This window comes from Pseudorasbora parva, chromosome 7, assembly GCF_024679245.1.
Source record: "Pseudorasbora parva isolate DD20220531a chromosome 7, ASM2467924v1, whole genome shotgun sequence".
Taxonomy (NCBI): Eukaryota; Metazoa; Chordata; class Actinopteri; order Cypriniformes; family Gobionidae; genus Pseudorasbora; species Pseudorasbora parva.
Window position 1 is genome coordinate 6,316,754 of NC_090178.1, and position 14,363 is coordinate 6,331,116.

A 14,363-nucleotide genomic window follows, 5' to 3' on the forward strand; every position below is an offset into this window, starting at 1 on the left:
CTTTGCCGTTAAGGAACCAGTCTGACACCATATTTAAAGCGGCCTGCTTTGATGTGCTGTTTGGAAAGTGTCAAGTTGTGAGAAGTTGTTTTATGCGAATCCAAAAATCACAAAGAGCTGCTTGATGTGTATCATCACCCGGCGAGACCGGATCAAACAGGTAAACACCTGCGAGCCGTCATTGTGCAGGTATCTTTATCGCATTCTTCTGATATGATGTGAGATTAAAACATGTCAGGCTGCAGACCAGATAAACAAACCCATAATTGCAGTGTCTGCAGGCTTTTTTCTCTTCCTGTCAGTTTCTCTTCCAAAAACAAGCTGCTTAAATGTAATCAGTGGAAGAAGAAAAAAAAATCGTCAAAAGCTTTGTTGTTGCAGAGTTTTATATCACTTTTGTGGTTAGAAACTGCCAGTGAGTTCCTAAACAAAGCAAACAGTATAATGCTGTTGAGTTTCTGTCTGGCTCCAAGAACTGGAATATCTATAGAGCTGCCAATACTAATACATTAGTTGAAGAGTTAATAGACTTGCGGGCAAGTATCGTACAACACAAGCCGTTTGGTGTTCAAGTCTGTTCAGTAGGAGATATATGAGCTTTTGTTTAAAATAAAAGAATGATTTATGCTGCTTATTGGCAAATCTTTCCCATCTTTCAGTATTGCAAAATATGTTTCCCCCCGTGCAAATGGAATATGCTTTCATCTAGTTTGTTCTCTCAGGCTGATTGCATGTGAAAAATGTTTCTGTGGCAATCGTGCATGAATGAGTTACCAACTACAGTAGCATTTTCTGAAGAAGGTTGCTGACTTTTTTTTGTGCATAACTTTGTTAAAAAAAAAAAAATCTCCATCACAAAGGCATTGTTCAGATGTTGTTCCCATACTTTGGCAGTATCATATCATATATCAGTATCGTATCATATACGTCAGTCCCTCTGTGAGAGCTGAAAGTTTTTAATACTCATTTGGGAGTCACACTAAGGATCTTCATGGTCAAAATATTTTTTATTTTGTTTTTGAAAGAGAATGATAATTAATATTTATTGTGTGTGTGTGTGTTTGTATGTATGAGTCTTACCCTCTCGTTGTGCGCTTGTTACATTGTGGATGAATTATTGAAATATGAAATATGATTTTTATATCACATATTTCCAAAAATTGGCTTTTTACAGTGACTTTTATTTGTGTGTGTTTGTCTGTTTTTTACTCTTGATGTTTTAGAGATTCACCCCTTCACTGCTGTGTGCTTTTTTTTCTATATCGTGGCTGATTTGTAGATTGTAGAAATCCAATACCATTAATTGCCTATGGCGGTTATTTTTGACCACAAACACCCTGAGTGTGACTATTTTTTACGACCACATAGCCTTTTCAAATCATGCTCCCAATTTATTTTGTGTTCATATACCAAGTGCCATAAAAGTCACCAAGATTTGTTTATGAACAATGCCTGAAAAAGTTACAAATGCTAAAACAGATGTAGTGTTGAACATGAAGAAATGAATTGGGTTTGTTTGTGGGTAAATGTGCACTATGCAACTTTCCGTCCACTGGAGGGCGCCTGTTCTAAACAAAGGCGTAGTTTGATGACGCCAAGTGTGAGCGCAGCATCTTGGGACATGTGGTCTTCACCTCACAGCCGGTGGAAAATAGGACTCGGGCAGAAATCATGTTCAGGGATGCGGTTATTAACGTTACTGTAGTGTAAAGCAGAGCAGGACCGAGTGTTGTGGAGCTAAGCATGGCTGCTGGAGCGATTGTTACACAAACACATGGCTCGCGAGTACCGGGACTTTTATTATGACGGGACGGGACACAGTCTCCGGGCGCCCGCACTTCCACTTTTTCCGGTCATGATTATAAGGTAAAGCAGCTCTGTTTATCATATCAGATACATTTAAGTGTGTTTAAAATGATGTTATGTCATTACTCTGTGCGTTCGCTCGGCGCTGCTGTGACATGTTCACACTGCTAAGAGAAAAGCGCTTCTTCAGAATAAAACAGAGGGTAACGCAGATATGACGCGATTGACAGGCGACTCATTCAAACGCTATGCTGCCTGAAATGTCCCGGTCCTTAGTTAAAATAGCAATTCTCTCACAATTTACAAATAGTTGGAAACATTTGGGATATTGTAAGTACTCAACTGAACAAAATATACAACACTGGCCTAGTGGTTTTTGGATATTTTACTGCAAAAATACTACATAGTGCACCTTTAATGGATCATCCTTATAGTTAATGTGATTCTCAATATCTGTGTGAACCTGAGGAGACCTGATGAACATCTACTAAAAAACACCAAAACTGATTCAAACAAAAATGAAGAAGAAAAGTGATGATAATGAAGAGAACTGATGCTCCAACATTCGTTTTAGATTTTTCTCTAAAACACTTCTGGCACTTCTGGGGGTCAGTGTGGGTCTCTGATATGAACATTATTACATTTTGGTGCATATAAATCAAAATGAATCGTTTGCACATTTTACTTTTCTTACATCTATCTAGTTAGCATTGCAATGATAGTTTTTTGCATGGTCAACAACACACATTTTCTTCATGAAATGTAGTCCATTTGTGTTTTAGATTATGTTTTGTTTGTTTTACTATTAATACAAGTGTCCTAACCTGTTCTCTGGATCTCTTTTACCACACCAAAATAGCGTGAAAACATCTACTTTACTTCAAGTAGAAAGATGGACATGACAAATGCCTCGTTTTTTTCCGGGAATGAACACGTCACAATATTCCTCATTTAAATAATCATAATTCAAATAAACCCCTCAGTGTTTCAAGCGTCAGCTCTCAAAATGTGTCCGACAGGTAAGAAACAGTTAACTGGAGCCATTGACTTCAATACTAGGGGAAAAAAATACTATGGGAGTCAATGGCTCCAGTTCACTCTTTGGTTACTGACATTCTTCAAAATATCTTCCCTTATGTTCAGCTGAAGAGAGAAATTCATACAGGTTTGAAACAACTTGAGGGTGAGTAAAGGATGACAGAATTTTCATTTTTAAGTGAACTATCCCTTAATGTACTGCTTCACCTGTAGTGTCTCTCCTAGTGCTAGTCTTGTGAGTGTCAGTAGGGGGCAGCAGTGATGTGAAGGGGGCTGGACTGAAGGTGCGTGTTCGTGTTTCTCCCACACTTCACTTCACTCGCTTCACATCTTCATCTGCAGCAGATCATCATCTCAGGAGCTCCTACCACACATTCTCGTCTTTGCTCTTCTTCATTACACCTTCTCAGTGAACGGGCCTGGCTGGTGTCGCGCGATAAATGCTGCTCGAATGTTTCCGGAATCTGCAGGATTTACCTTTAATTTCTCTGAACGGGATATAATGTAACAACCGTGAACGAGAGATGCACGACTTCTGTTAACTCCAGCAGATACAATGGGGAAACTTCACTCAAAGCATGGTGAGTTGCACATTTAGAAGTTACATAATCGCATTATATTTGTGTAAATAATATGTAAACTTGTATGCTATGTGTATGGAGGAATATTCAATCTTGGAACTTAAGAATGAGTATAGTCCTAAATATATAATAGCTTTAAACTTTTTATTGTTTATTTAATAACTTTTTCTTAATTTTAAAAGTGTTGAAAGATAAATGTTCCTCGTTTGTATCATTATTATCGTTAAGTTTATATATTTTTTTGTTGGAAATGTGAAGTGAGTTATATTTCTGACAGACCAGCAAAATAAAAATCAGAAATGTCATTAATTTAAGATTTTTACATATGAAAGTAGCTTCGTTAGGTATCATTACAGAATGACAATTAGCAATGCAAAAACTATTTCTCTAAAAACTGGAAAATGCCATTACCATACTGTACGTCATCACCGATATCAAAAATCTGATTAAGATGATAATCAGATGAATCCCAGCACACCTATATGAAACACTTTGAAGAAGTTAAAATATCTAAATAGTCAAAATAACTAAGAAATCATCCATAGTATGTCAGTCTTTGCCATGCATGCTCTTGAAATACATATACATTAGAAATAATGCTCCAATTTTTGTCTTTGCAATTCGGATGCAGCGTGCAAACGTCGGGAAAATCCTGAAGGTGAGATTTGCATTTGTCACAGTTTTTCATAATATGAACTATCAATGGCTTAGAACATTTCCCAATACTTGTTTAAATTCCTTTTCAGGAGACAGTTTTGTTGTGAATGGCTTTATTTCAAGAAGAGGAGTTGAAGAGGGCGAGAGATATGGCACCGATCTGAAAGATTATAGGGTAAGAAGCACCTGTTATTGTGCATTTGCTTCCTTTATGTATCTGAAACCTTCTCGCCGTCCATCTTTAGACCTGTCTTACATGGTAGCTATACCTGAGATGAAACATACAATCTGACTGTTCTACACAGACACCATCTTCATGCATCAGACAAAAAGCACTTTGCTTGAGAAATTTCAATTAAATTTCTAAAGAGTGTGTCATTTGCATGATGCAAAGCTCACTGTGTAAAGCAAGAAAGCACAGAAGTAACTTGAAGAGTTTTAAATCGCAGTGCATTATCCGATTGCTTTCTGTAGTCGAAACTTTTTCCCTGTCTCATGGTCGACTCTAGAATCTAGACTGGATCTGCACCCCACAGGGAACAACTTGCGCTGAGCCGTTTGCCGTCCCGCTGCCAAAGACCACATTCCCGATGACGAGAAATCATCATTACACCGACTGAAACAAACAGAACGGAGTGTGTTCGCAAGGCCATGCAACGACATGTTGAGCTCCTCTCGATGACGAGAGCTGCTGTTGTTTTTGTCGTGTTTGGCAGCGGGACAGCTCCGCTGTGGTTGTTCCCCTGTGGGATTGATGGGTTTTGACAGCCCGTTCCCTGCGGTGGGACTATGACATCAGCGCCGGGCGGCGGGCAGACAGTTTGTGATTGACAACTGTATTAACTAACAGCTGAGAGTCTCGGTTAGAGCTGGACGTCTGTGTGAACGGCATTGGATTCTAGCAACTTTCGGGAGTGTCAGAATTTGATGAGTAATTTCACTAATGATGATCTGTTGAGGTTTCATCTTGTGCTAACCAGTTGTCTCTCATACACCTATGCAGTTCATTGTATGCTCTTTCTCCTCCACCTGAGCAGTTAACAAGAGTTCTGTCTTATTCTCTGACCGCACAATACTGCTATTTTCTGATGTTTTTCCTAACTTGAGACAGGTTGATAGACCAAACACTAGTGATTAACAACAAAGAATAACATGCCTCATGGCATACGTATGTCAGTAACGCAGTTCTCTTCATATTGCACATGAAACCGAACATTTTATGCACTTATTAATGCATAAAAGTGCATATTAATGCATGTTTTAATTGCTCTTGTTCAGAGAGAGACGTTTTGATTGTGTCTCTTTTTAGAGTTGGTTTGATTCCTTTCTCTAAATCTCCATGTCAAAGAATCAATTCAAAAGTCAATCTCAAACCTCTGAATTACTTTATTAAAATGGACAGATATTTAAAAGAATGAATCAGTGGATGGGTTCAAACTTAAAATGGACAGAAAATCACAGGAAAGATTCGGACCGTCTCTAGAATGTTTGTTTGATTCATTTATGTTTGATTCAGTTCAAACTGTCCATTTCAAAGAATCAATTCAGAAGTCAATCTCGGGAACCTCTGATTTGCTTAACTGAAGTAGACAGATATTCACATTAATGAAGCAAACCAACTATTACAAGTTGAGCCAAATAAATTCTATGGATGGGTTCAAATTTTAAATGGATAGATAGATTCTTTGAAATGGAGATTCACAGCAATGAATCAAACGCTGTGTTTGATTCATTGCTGTGAATTTCAAAGAATCAATTCAAAAGTCACACATTTCAGAAGATTTATTCAAATAAATAGAAATTCACAAATATGACACAAACATGTTTGTTTGATTCATTTCTGTGATTGACTTCAAACTGTCCATTTCAAAGAATCTATTCAAAAGTCAGATGGACAGAAATTGACAGATATTCAAAAGAATGACTCAATGGGTGGGTTCAACCTTAAATGGACAGAAAATCTCAAGGAATATTCTAACAATCTCTAAAAAAGTTTTTGATTTATTTCTGTGAAAGAATTAAAATTGTCTATTTCAAGGAATCAATTCAGAAGAATATCTCAAATATTTTTGAATTGATTCATAGAAATAGACAGATTTTAAAAATATATGTTTCTGTGAATGGTTTCAATCTAAAAAAAAAAAAAAAAACTCTGAATTGCTTTATTGGCATATACATGTTATCATGAATTAATCAAACCAACTCTTACAAGATGATTTGATATAAATTCTGGGAATGTGTTCAAGCTTTAAATGGACTATTAGACAGAGTTTGATTCATTTCTGTGAATCTCCATTTCAAAGAATCAATTCAAAAGTCAATATCAAACATTTCTGAAGTTATTAAAATGTATTGAAATTCACAGGGAAGATTCGAACCATCTCTAAAAAGTTTGTGAGATTAATTTCTTCGAAACTGTCAATTTAAAAAAAACTCAACCTCTCTAAGTTGATTAATTGAAATTGACAAATATTCATATTAGAAATCAAACCTACTATAACCAGTTTGTTTGATTATTTTTTGTGGATGCATTTCACTTAATAAATTCAAAAGTCAGTTACAAACATTTTGAATGGATTCACTGCAATCAATGAACAAAAGCTGACGTGTCTCGTTATGTCAAACTCTTTGCATTGCATCATTTCAATTAGCGTCACACTGAAGGACGACATAGTAAAAAGACTAAATGATGATTAACCCACCCTATTAGAAGCCTAATAAAAGTTGTTCCCTTCATGAATGGGAAAGTTATTTGGGAAAATCTGACAGCGATGTTAAGGGGAAACCACCGGCGGCGCAGGGTACGTCATGTGTCATTAATGGGCGGTCCAGCGTTTGATTTTATTCAAAGCTTTGGCTCTGATTTGTGTTTTGTCAGTCGTCAAGTACCTGAAAGAGTCTTTGAAACTGCGAGCAGGAGCACTTTGGATTGCTGATAAGGCAAGCTTGGGTTGTTTATTAAGGGTGGTTGAAGTGAGGGCAGCTTTTGGTGCGGATCCGAGTCCATTTCAGGTCAGAGTTTGGTTGGTGAAGTTTAAACTAGCTTTGTTGCATAACATGTTGCAGTTTCGTTCAGAATATGCATTGTCTTGTGACGCTGCCTTGCTTTTGGAATGTCACCTTGAGTTAATCTCGTGTCCCATAATGCATTTATGTCTAAGCAAACCAAACGAATGCATCTGTGCTAGACCTAGGCATATGCTATAATCTAGGCATAGATCATGTTTCTGTCTAATCTGCTATTTGTGATTTTTTGAAAACATCATAATCACAGTTTTGTGCTGCCATGTTTATTCTGCAGTAGACCCAATCCCCGTTAACGATATCTTGATGAGTTGCAGGGATAAAGAGTCATTGTTGTGGGATCAAAGCTGGCTTGATTGAAGGTTTTTTGGAATTACTGTATTTTGCTTCCAGTGATTGGCAGTTTCAGCCCGTAAGCTGTGTGCCTAGTATCACATGAATACTCCACCCAAAAAATAAACATTTCGCCATTATTTACTGTTGTTCCAACCCTGTTTATTAATGTTTTATTTTAGTTTTTTTTATAAAGCACAAAGTATATCTCAAGGAAAACATCAGAATGTCCGTTTTCCACTGAGCTATTAGTGAATGGTTAATTTTACTGCCAAGTTCTAATAAACTTCAAAAGGCATGTCATATATCATATTTTGGGGAAAATAAGTCACAACCGATTATAAGTTGCAAATAGGTCAAACAAGAGAGAGAAAAAACACATCAGTGTATAAGTCACATTTTATTATTAAATTCTGAAATAATGTAAAATACTGGTAAATTATACGAAACCTTTACATTTTAAACACCATACTGCCATTCATTATAAACAACATTAAAAATGCAGAGCCTAAACAAATGTATTTAAACTTAGTGACACTGAAGCTAACGGACATGTGGGAAATGCACTGTACAAATAACATCTTGAATTTCAGTGTCGGATAGGGCATAATTTTACTCCTGCAGACTTCTTTTTTTGCTGCTTATTGCGTTTCAACAGTCAAATACACACAAAATGATGTCAAAATGCGGGTCTTGACAAGTATTCACGTAAACACACTCACAGTGAACATAAACGGTTGAGAAAGAAAACTCGTGTAACAGTGTAATGGATCTGTGCATTCAGTCTTAAAGTGACAGCAGCCTAATGTACTAGTGCCAAATTATGAGATAATATTAAAAATATCAATATGGCAGGTTTCCTCCATGGTGTCAATGTCAAAATTGTGTCCAGTGAAAACGCTGAGTGGCCAGTAACTTTGGAAAACCACAAACCACAGTGGCTGGTGAGCGAAAAAGTTAAAAGATTCGTTCACTTCAAAATGAAATTTTCCTGATAATTGACTCACCCCCATCTCATTTGATTGATTTTTGTGTTTGTTTCCATAGTCAACTTTCTGTAAAAGTTCACTCTATCTTGTAAATGCTTTTGAACTACCATTGGTCATTGGTGATGATGTAATAGATAGGTGTGGCTCTGAGGCTCCGCCTTCTTTGGCTTAAATCTACTCTACTTCATTTCTTCCGCTCAGTCTGCCGAGGCCAGACATACGCGAATAAAAACATGAACAAACTGGAGTTAAATTTGTGTTCGTTTCGAGAGTCAACTTTCTGGAAAAGTTCACTCTGTCTGGTAAACGCCTTCGAACTACCATTGGTCATTGGCGATGATGTAATAGATAGGTGTGGCTCTGAGGCTCCGCCTTCTTTGACTTAACTCTTCTTCTCTTCATTTCTTCCGTTCAGTCTGTCGAGGTCAGACGTCCGCGAATAAAAACATGAACACACTGGAGAGCACACTTTATAGTAGAAACTGAAGTTGAAATTCTAATTAAAAAAAGAAGGACATGAACATCTTGGTTGAAATGGGGGTAAGTACATTTTCAGGAAATCTTCCTTTTGAAGTGAACTAATCCTTTAAAGGAAGTGCATGCAAGATTGTGGCCAAAACTGGTACTGCAATTACTTTCAAATGACTGTAGAGAGGTATATCCCCTTTCCCCCCCTCCCCTGACTCGAGGTTGCCAGATAGACTGCAGGATCAGCAGGAATGTTTGTAGCTGCAGATCTGGCAACCCGGATGCCGATCATTATTATTATTATAAACACAACATGTCCACATCCACATCAGTTGAGGGCTGCAACAACAACTTTTAAATGACAATATCCTGGCCGGACTACTGTTGTCAGTGATAGAAGTATTTGAAATGAACACAATTTCTTAATGTCTAGTGACATATCAGGGCCATTTTATGATTCATTGAAATATATTTCTTACATACAGTTCCTTTAATGCCAAGCCCTAAATGTGACTTATATCCCAGAAAATATGGTAATCATGTGATGTATATCATATGAATTGTGCGCAATACAGAAGTTGAGTAAATAAAGACAAACTTAAATTTCTAATTTTTCATTATTTCATCGAAGCTGAGTCCACTGGGAAACAAGTACTACTATAATTTTAAACTGTAAAAACCCCCGACCAAATTGAATGTTTATTGTGTTTAATGTGACGTATTTGAAGCCCCATCATCTTTTGAACATGAAAGCAAGCTTATTTCTTTTCTGGATCATCTCCGTTATATCTCTTCGTTATATTGAGGGATGGTTGAGTTTATAATGCGGTTGAGCTATTATAATTTTTTTCGGACCGTATATAAATAAACAGTCTTTTAATAGACTGTCTACATGGCATTTCTCTTTGACGCTCCAATGACTTAATACATTTCAACACTCTAGGTCTAAGTCATTTACGATTGGTTTATGATGCACAAGTGTAAGGAGACCCGAATGACGTGATTGTGTTGTACCGCCCGTCACCCTCTAGAGATTGTTAAACATTTGTCGACCTGGTTGTAGTGTTGTATTGTCCTTATAAGTGTGATTTGACTTTGCACCCCAGAGCAGCTGTAATTCTGTCCTCTAAATGAACTGAAAGGAGACACCTCTGCATGGACTGATGCTCGTGTCTGTGACAAGCCAGAGTAGGTGTATAATTTGACACTCAGTGTTTAGGAATCTCTTTAAGAATGATGTATTTCTGGATTACATCAAGTGAAGTATATGAGTACTTTGTTCTTACATCACCTGGCTTTTGTTTTCTGTATGCACAACATACTTTGTTTACATAGTCCTTTTCATTTTACAGGAATTTTCCAATTGTAATTAGTTTGAACTCCATTAACAGCAATTGTAGCATAAAGTCCATTAAAATCAACTGGATTTCTTCTGGTTGCTCAGTTGATTTTTAGGCCTTGATATACTTAAAGTGAAATTGAAAAATGAACTGGTGTGATGTCATTTTGAACAAAATTAGGCAAAAACTGAGTTAAATTTGTGTTCATTTCGAGAGTCAACTTTCTGGAAAAGTTCACTCTGTCTGGTAAACGCCTTCGAACTACCATTGGTCATTGGCGATGATGTAATAGATAGGTGTGGCTCTGAGGCTCCGCCTTCTTTGACTTAACTCTTCTTCACTTCATTTCTTCCGTTCAGTCTGTCGAGGTCAGACGTCCGCGAATAAAAACTTGAACACACTGGAGAGCACACTTTATAGTAGAAACTGAAGTTGTAATTCTAATTAAAAGAGACAGTGACTCTGTTTCATGTTTAATACTGTAAAGCTGTTGCTTTAAAACAACCTATACAAGCTGCTATATAAATAAACTTGATGTGATTTTACTGGAGTGCTGAATTGCATCACTATGATTAGATGCTTTCTTAACTGCTGTTTTCTTAATGCTTTACTCTGTAAAGATACCGAACCCGATCAACTTTTATGACATATATTTTGTGACGGAACTTACCTAACATCCAAATAAAGGCTGTGTGCTGAGATAAATATGCTTGTTGTGTGTGAGTAGGTACATGTGATGGTATATTTTGACCGGCAGAGAACTCGTGAAGAGCTTAGAAAATGTGTAAAAGAGTCAAAACAGTGGCAGGAATCTCTGTGTCAGGCACACAAACGAAGATGTGATGAGGCACGGTTCTGACGCCTGTACGGCACTGTGAAAAAACTGGTGTGCTTGACCGTTCCGCCCTTTTTAGGGTCGTATCTTGTGACATCATGTCCTGTTTTTGGTTTGTTTACATATCTTTGTCCGTCGTTCATATTTCATTCAAACTGCACCAGAGTTTGTTTGGAAGTGGAGACCAATCTTTTCATCTTGGTCCGCTTGTTTGGTTCACACCAGGGTTCGAATGGCAGCGTTCACATTTGTTCATTACACTAACAGAGCAATTGAGCAACATTAACTTAATTTAAAGCATTAATGCTGAATTAAATCGACATTGAACTGCACTGAGCTGAGTAAATAATGACTCTTGTCTTCTGTAGAGCTGCTGTGCAGCTGAAATGTAATTTGTTTCATAACTGATGAATTATAACATTAACATGGTTATTTTTTTGTTAGCTAATTTAAAGCGGCTTAAACAATCTGTATTGTATAAAGCGCAATACGAATAAATATTACTTGACTTGATCATGGCAGCAGTAATTCATCAAAAGATGGAAAAGAGATTTGAATACCTTTATTCATATGCATGGCATTACTTGATTTGCATAATTCGTTAAGTAATTTCGGTGCTTAAACAGGCCAGATGCCATATGCAAATAAAGCTGCACAATTCATCTTTCATGATTTGCATCTCTAAGTGCACTTTCATTGAAAGAACTTTGCTAAAAAGACATGATGCTGTTGAAACGACTTAATTTGTAATAAACCCAGAACATTCCTTGAAGTTAATGGAAAAAAGGGAATGTGTCCAATAATTGTGTCTGGCTGCCTTTTAAAGTCAGCTTTAGGATTTTGGAGGCAGGTAAAATCCTGATGGCTGCAGATTAGAAAGGGGCCAAATCCGGTGTTTGGTCAGACCCCCCCCTCCCCCATCCCATTGTCAGGGAAGCGGAGGGAATGGGATTCCTTAGCTGCCTGGACGCGACTTCAAAGCGCGGAGCTGGGAGTTATTAAAGCTCTCTGATATCACTGGAGCCGCGTATCTGGGGGAAGGGCGGATGGACGAACAGGCCCGCGGGGAGAGACAGACGGGTGAATGTCCCGAGGGTTTTCCTGGTGTGGAGTTCCCGAGTATTAACTCTAAAAGCCATTAGTGTTCAGTGGGCAATAATGAGCTCATTAGCTCCAGTCAGATGTTTACTTAATATCATGTCGTTTCAAACCTCAAAGGAACCCAAAAAGGAGAATTCTGCCATTAATTACTTGCTCTCATGTCATTCCAAACCCTTACGACTTTCATTGTGTTTATATGTGAATAAACGCCTAAATTCAATCTGTTCATCATAAAGTGATCTTCTCATCAGAAGATTTGGACTAAACTGCTTAATTCTTATGGATTAGTTCTAAGATCTCTTTATGAATTTTTTGAAGCATCTAAGTGCATCTGACAGCATCCCCCCATTGACAGCATCTTGCGTAGCTGTCAATGGGGGGACCGATATCTCTCAGTTTCAGCAAAAATATCTTCATTTGTGTCCTGATGATGAACAAAATTGTTTGTAATGACATGAGGGTGAGATATTAATGACAATTTTCATTTTTAGATGAACTGTCACTTTAAAGGTCCCGTTCCAGAGTCCTGCACGGGTCCATTTTTGGAGACCCGCCCCCGCCCGTACCCGCAAGGTTTAGCACCAGATCCGACCCGTGACCCGTGAAAATTTGAAAATTAAATCCGTACCCGCCCAGACCCGTTAATATTTGGCCCGTTACCCGACCCGTGCCCGCGATACATCACACACGCTAAAACATTCAAATTAAAATGCTTTATTTTTTTATCCTACACCTCTCTCAACATCAACAGCGTCATGAATGGGCTAATGAAACAGGCAAAAGTGCCTTTAAAGACTCATTGTCAACAATTTCATATAGCTACTCCACTCACCAGCTTTACTTTTACTTCATCCATTGCTACTCCTGCAACGCTCGCTCCTTCTGCGCTACGAGAGGCATCAACTAAAGTTTCAATGTCGCAGTGGTGGTGACGTGATGGGTCAAATGGTATATCGTTGTTGCGTGTGTGTGTAATGGTAATTTGGACATAGAAATTGTAATAGCCTACAATATGTTGGATGGGGGAAGAAGGAGGCGGGAACCGGCGAACATTTAAAAGCCTTTAACCAAACAAAACGAAAGTAACGTGAGTAGCCCTTCATGGACATCTCCCATGCGCACACGCATAATAAAACATAAACACAACTCAACGTCAAATCCAGGTCTGGTGATCTCTCGTCCTTATATGCTTCCGAGCTCCCTCAGAGAACTCGAGACCGGTGTGGCTCGCAGGTGACGCTCATTCACAATCACGCCCTGGTCTCTCTCTCTCTCGCTCTCGCGTTCACTTTGCCACAGAAATATTGCACATATTTTTCATCCGCCCATCCGCGCTACTACCCGCCCGCACAGAGTAATTATCCGCCCGCATCCCCGCCCGTGAATTTTATAAATGTCATAATCCACCCGTTTTAGCCACTTTTATGCGGGTACCCGCGGGTATCCGCGGGTACCCGACCCGTTGCAGGACTCTGTCCCGTTCTTCGCGTGTTTTCGAAGCTTTGATTATGTTTACAGTGAGCAATATAACATGAGTTCATGTTTCACGTGTAAAAAAACACTGTCCTTAAAACGGCCTGATGATTTCCTTTTTCTATGAAGTCCCGTAACAAGTAACGAGTTCTGATTGGGCCAGCGCTTCCCGTGTTGTGATTGGACAGCAGCTTAGTGCACTTTGCCCCGCCTCTTACCATAACGGGGAGATGCAAGCGCTGAATGCGCGCTCTTCTCCACGTGGGAGAGCAATGAGACCACGCCCCCTATTTTGCGTGTTCTTGTGGGCGGAGGGTTAGTCAACAAACGGTTCTAGTGACGTCATTCCTGAAGGAAGTGCAGCGGTGTAGTCCAAACCGGCCGTTCGCTGTAGGCTTTGAAAGAGAACTTCTGTTAAATAAAATATCTCGCTTGGCATTGAACTTTGAGCTTTATAATTTTACAGGTATAATTTATGCTCTAACAGCAACATTACACACTAACTAAAGTTTGAAAGATGGGATCGCGAAGAACAGGACCTTTAATTAAGCATCTTTATTAGGGTTATCATCATAACATTTTCATTACTTGGAAAAAATAAATAAATAACATGAACTATTTTATTTCAACTGGCTGCCAAGGCAACATTTCTAATCTTTGTTTAGAACTAAAATAACAAAAACTTAATAAAATAGACATATTAAAAATAATATTAATA

General features: G+C 38.3%; 1 protein-coding gene across 2 annotated transcripts in view; it reads left to right on the forward strand.

The window, feature by feature from the left end:
- The first annotated feature begins 3,179 nt into the window (after positions 1–3,179).
- Positions 3,180–14,363, forward strand: part of nkd2b (NKD inhibitor of WNT signaling pathway 2b) — a 64,396-nt gene continuing 53,212 nt past the window's right edge. For both annotated transcript variants that reach the window (XM_067447878.1, XM_067447879.1), the window contains exons 1-3: positions 3,180–3,425; positions 4,057–4,083; positions 4,172–4,257. In XM_067447878.1, coding sequence (XP_067303979.1) covers positions 3,401–3,425; positions 4,057–4,083; positions 4,172–4,257 — 138 coding nt within the window. In that variant the 5' untranslated portion in view covers positions 3,180–3,400. The remainder of the gene's footprint in view (positions 3,426–4,056; positions 4,084–4,171; positions 4,258–14,363) is intronic.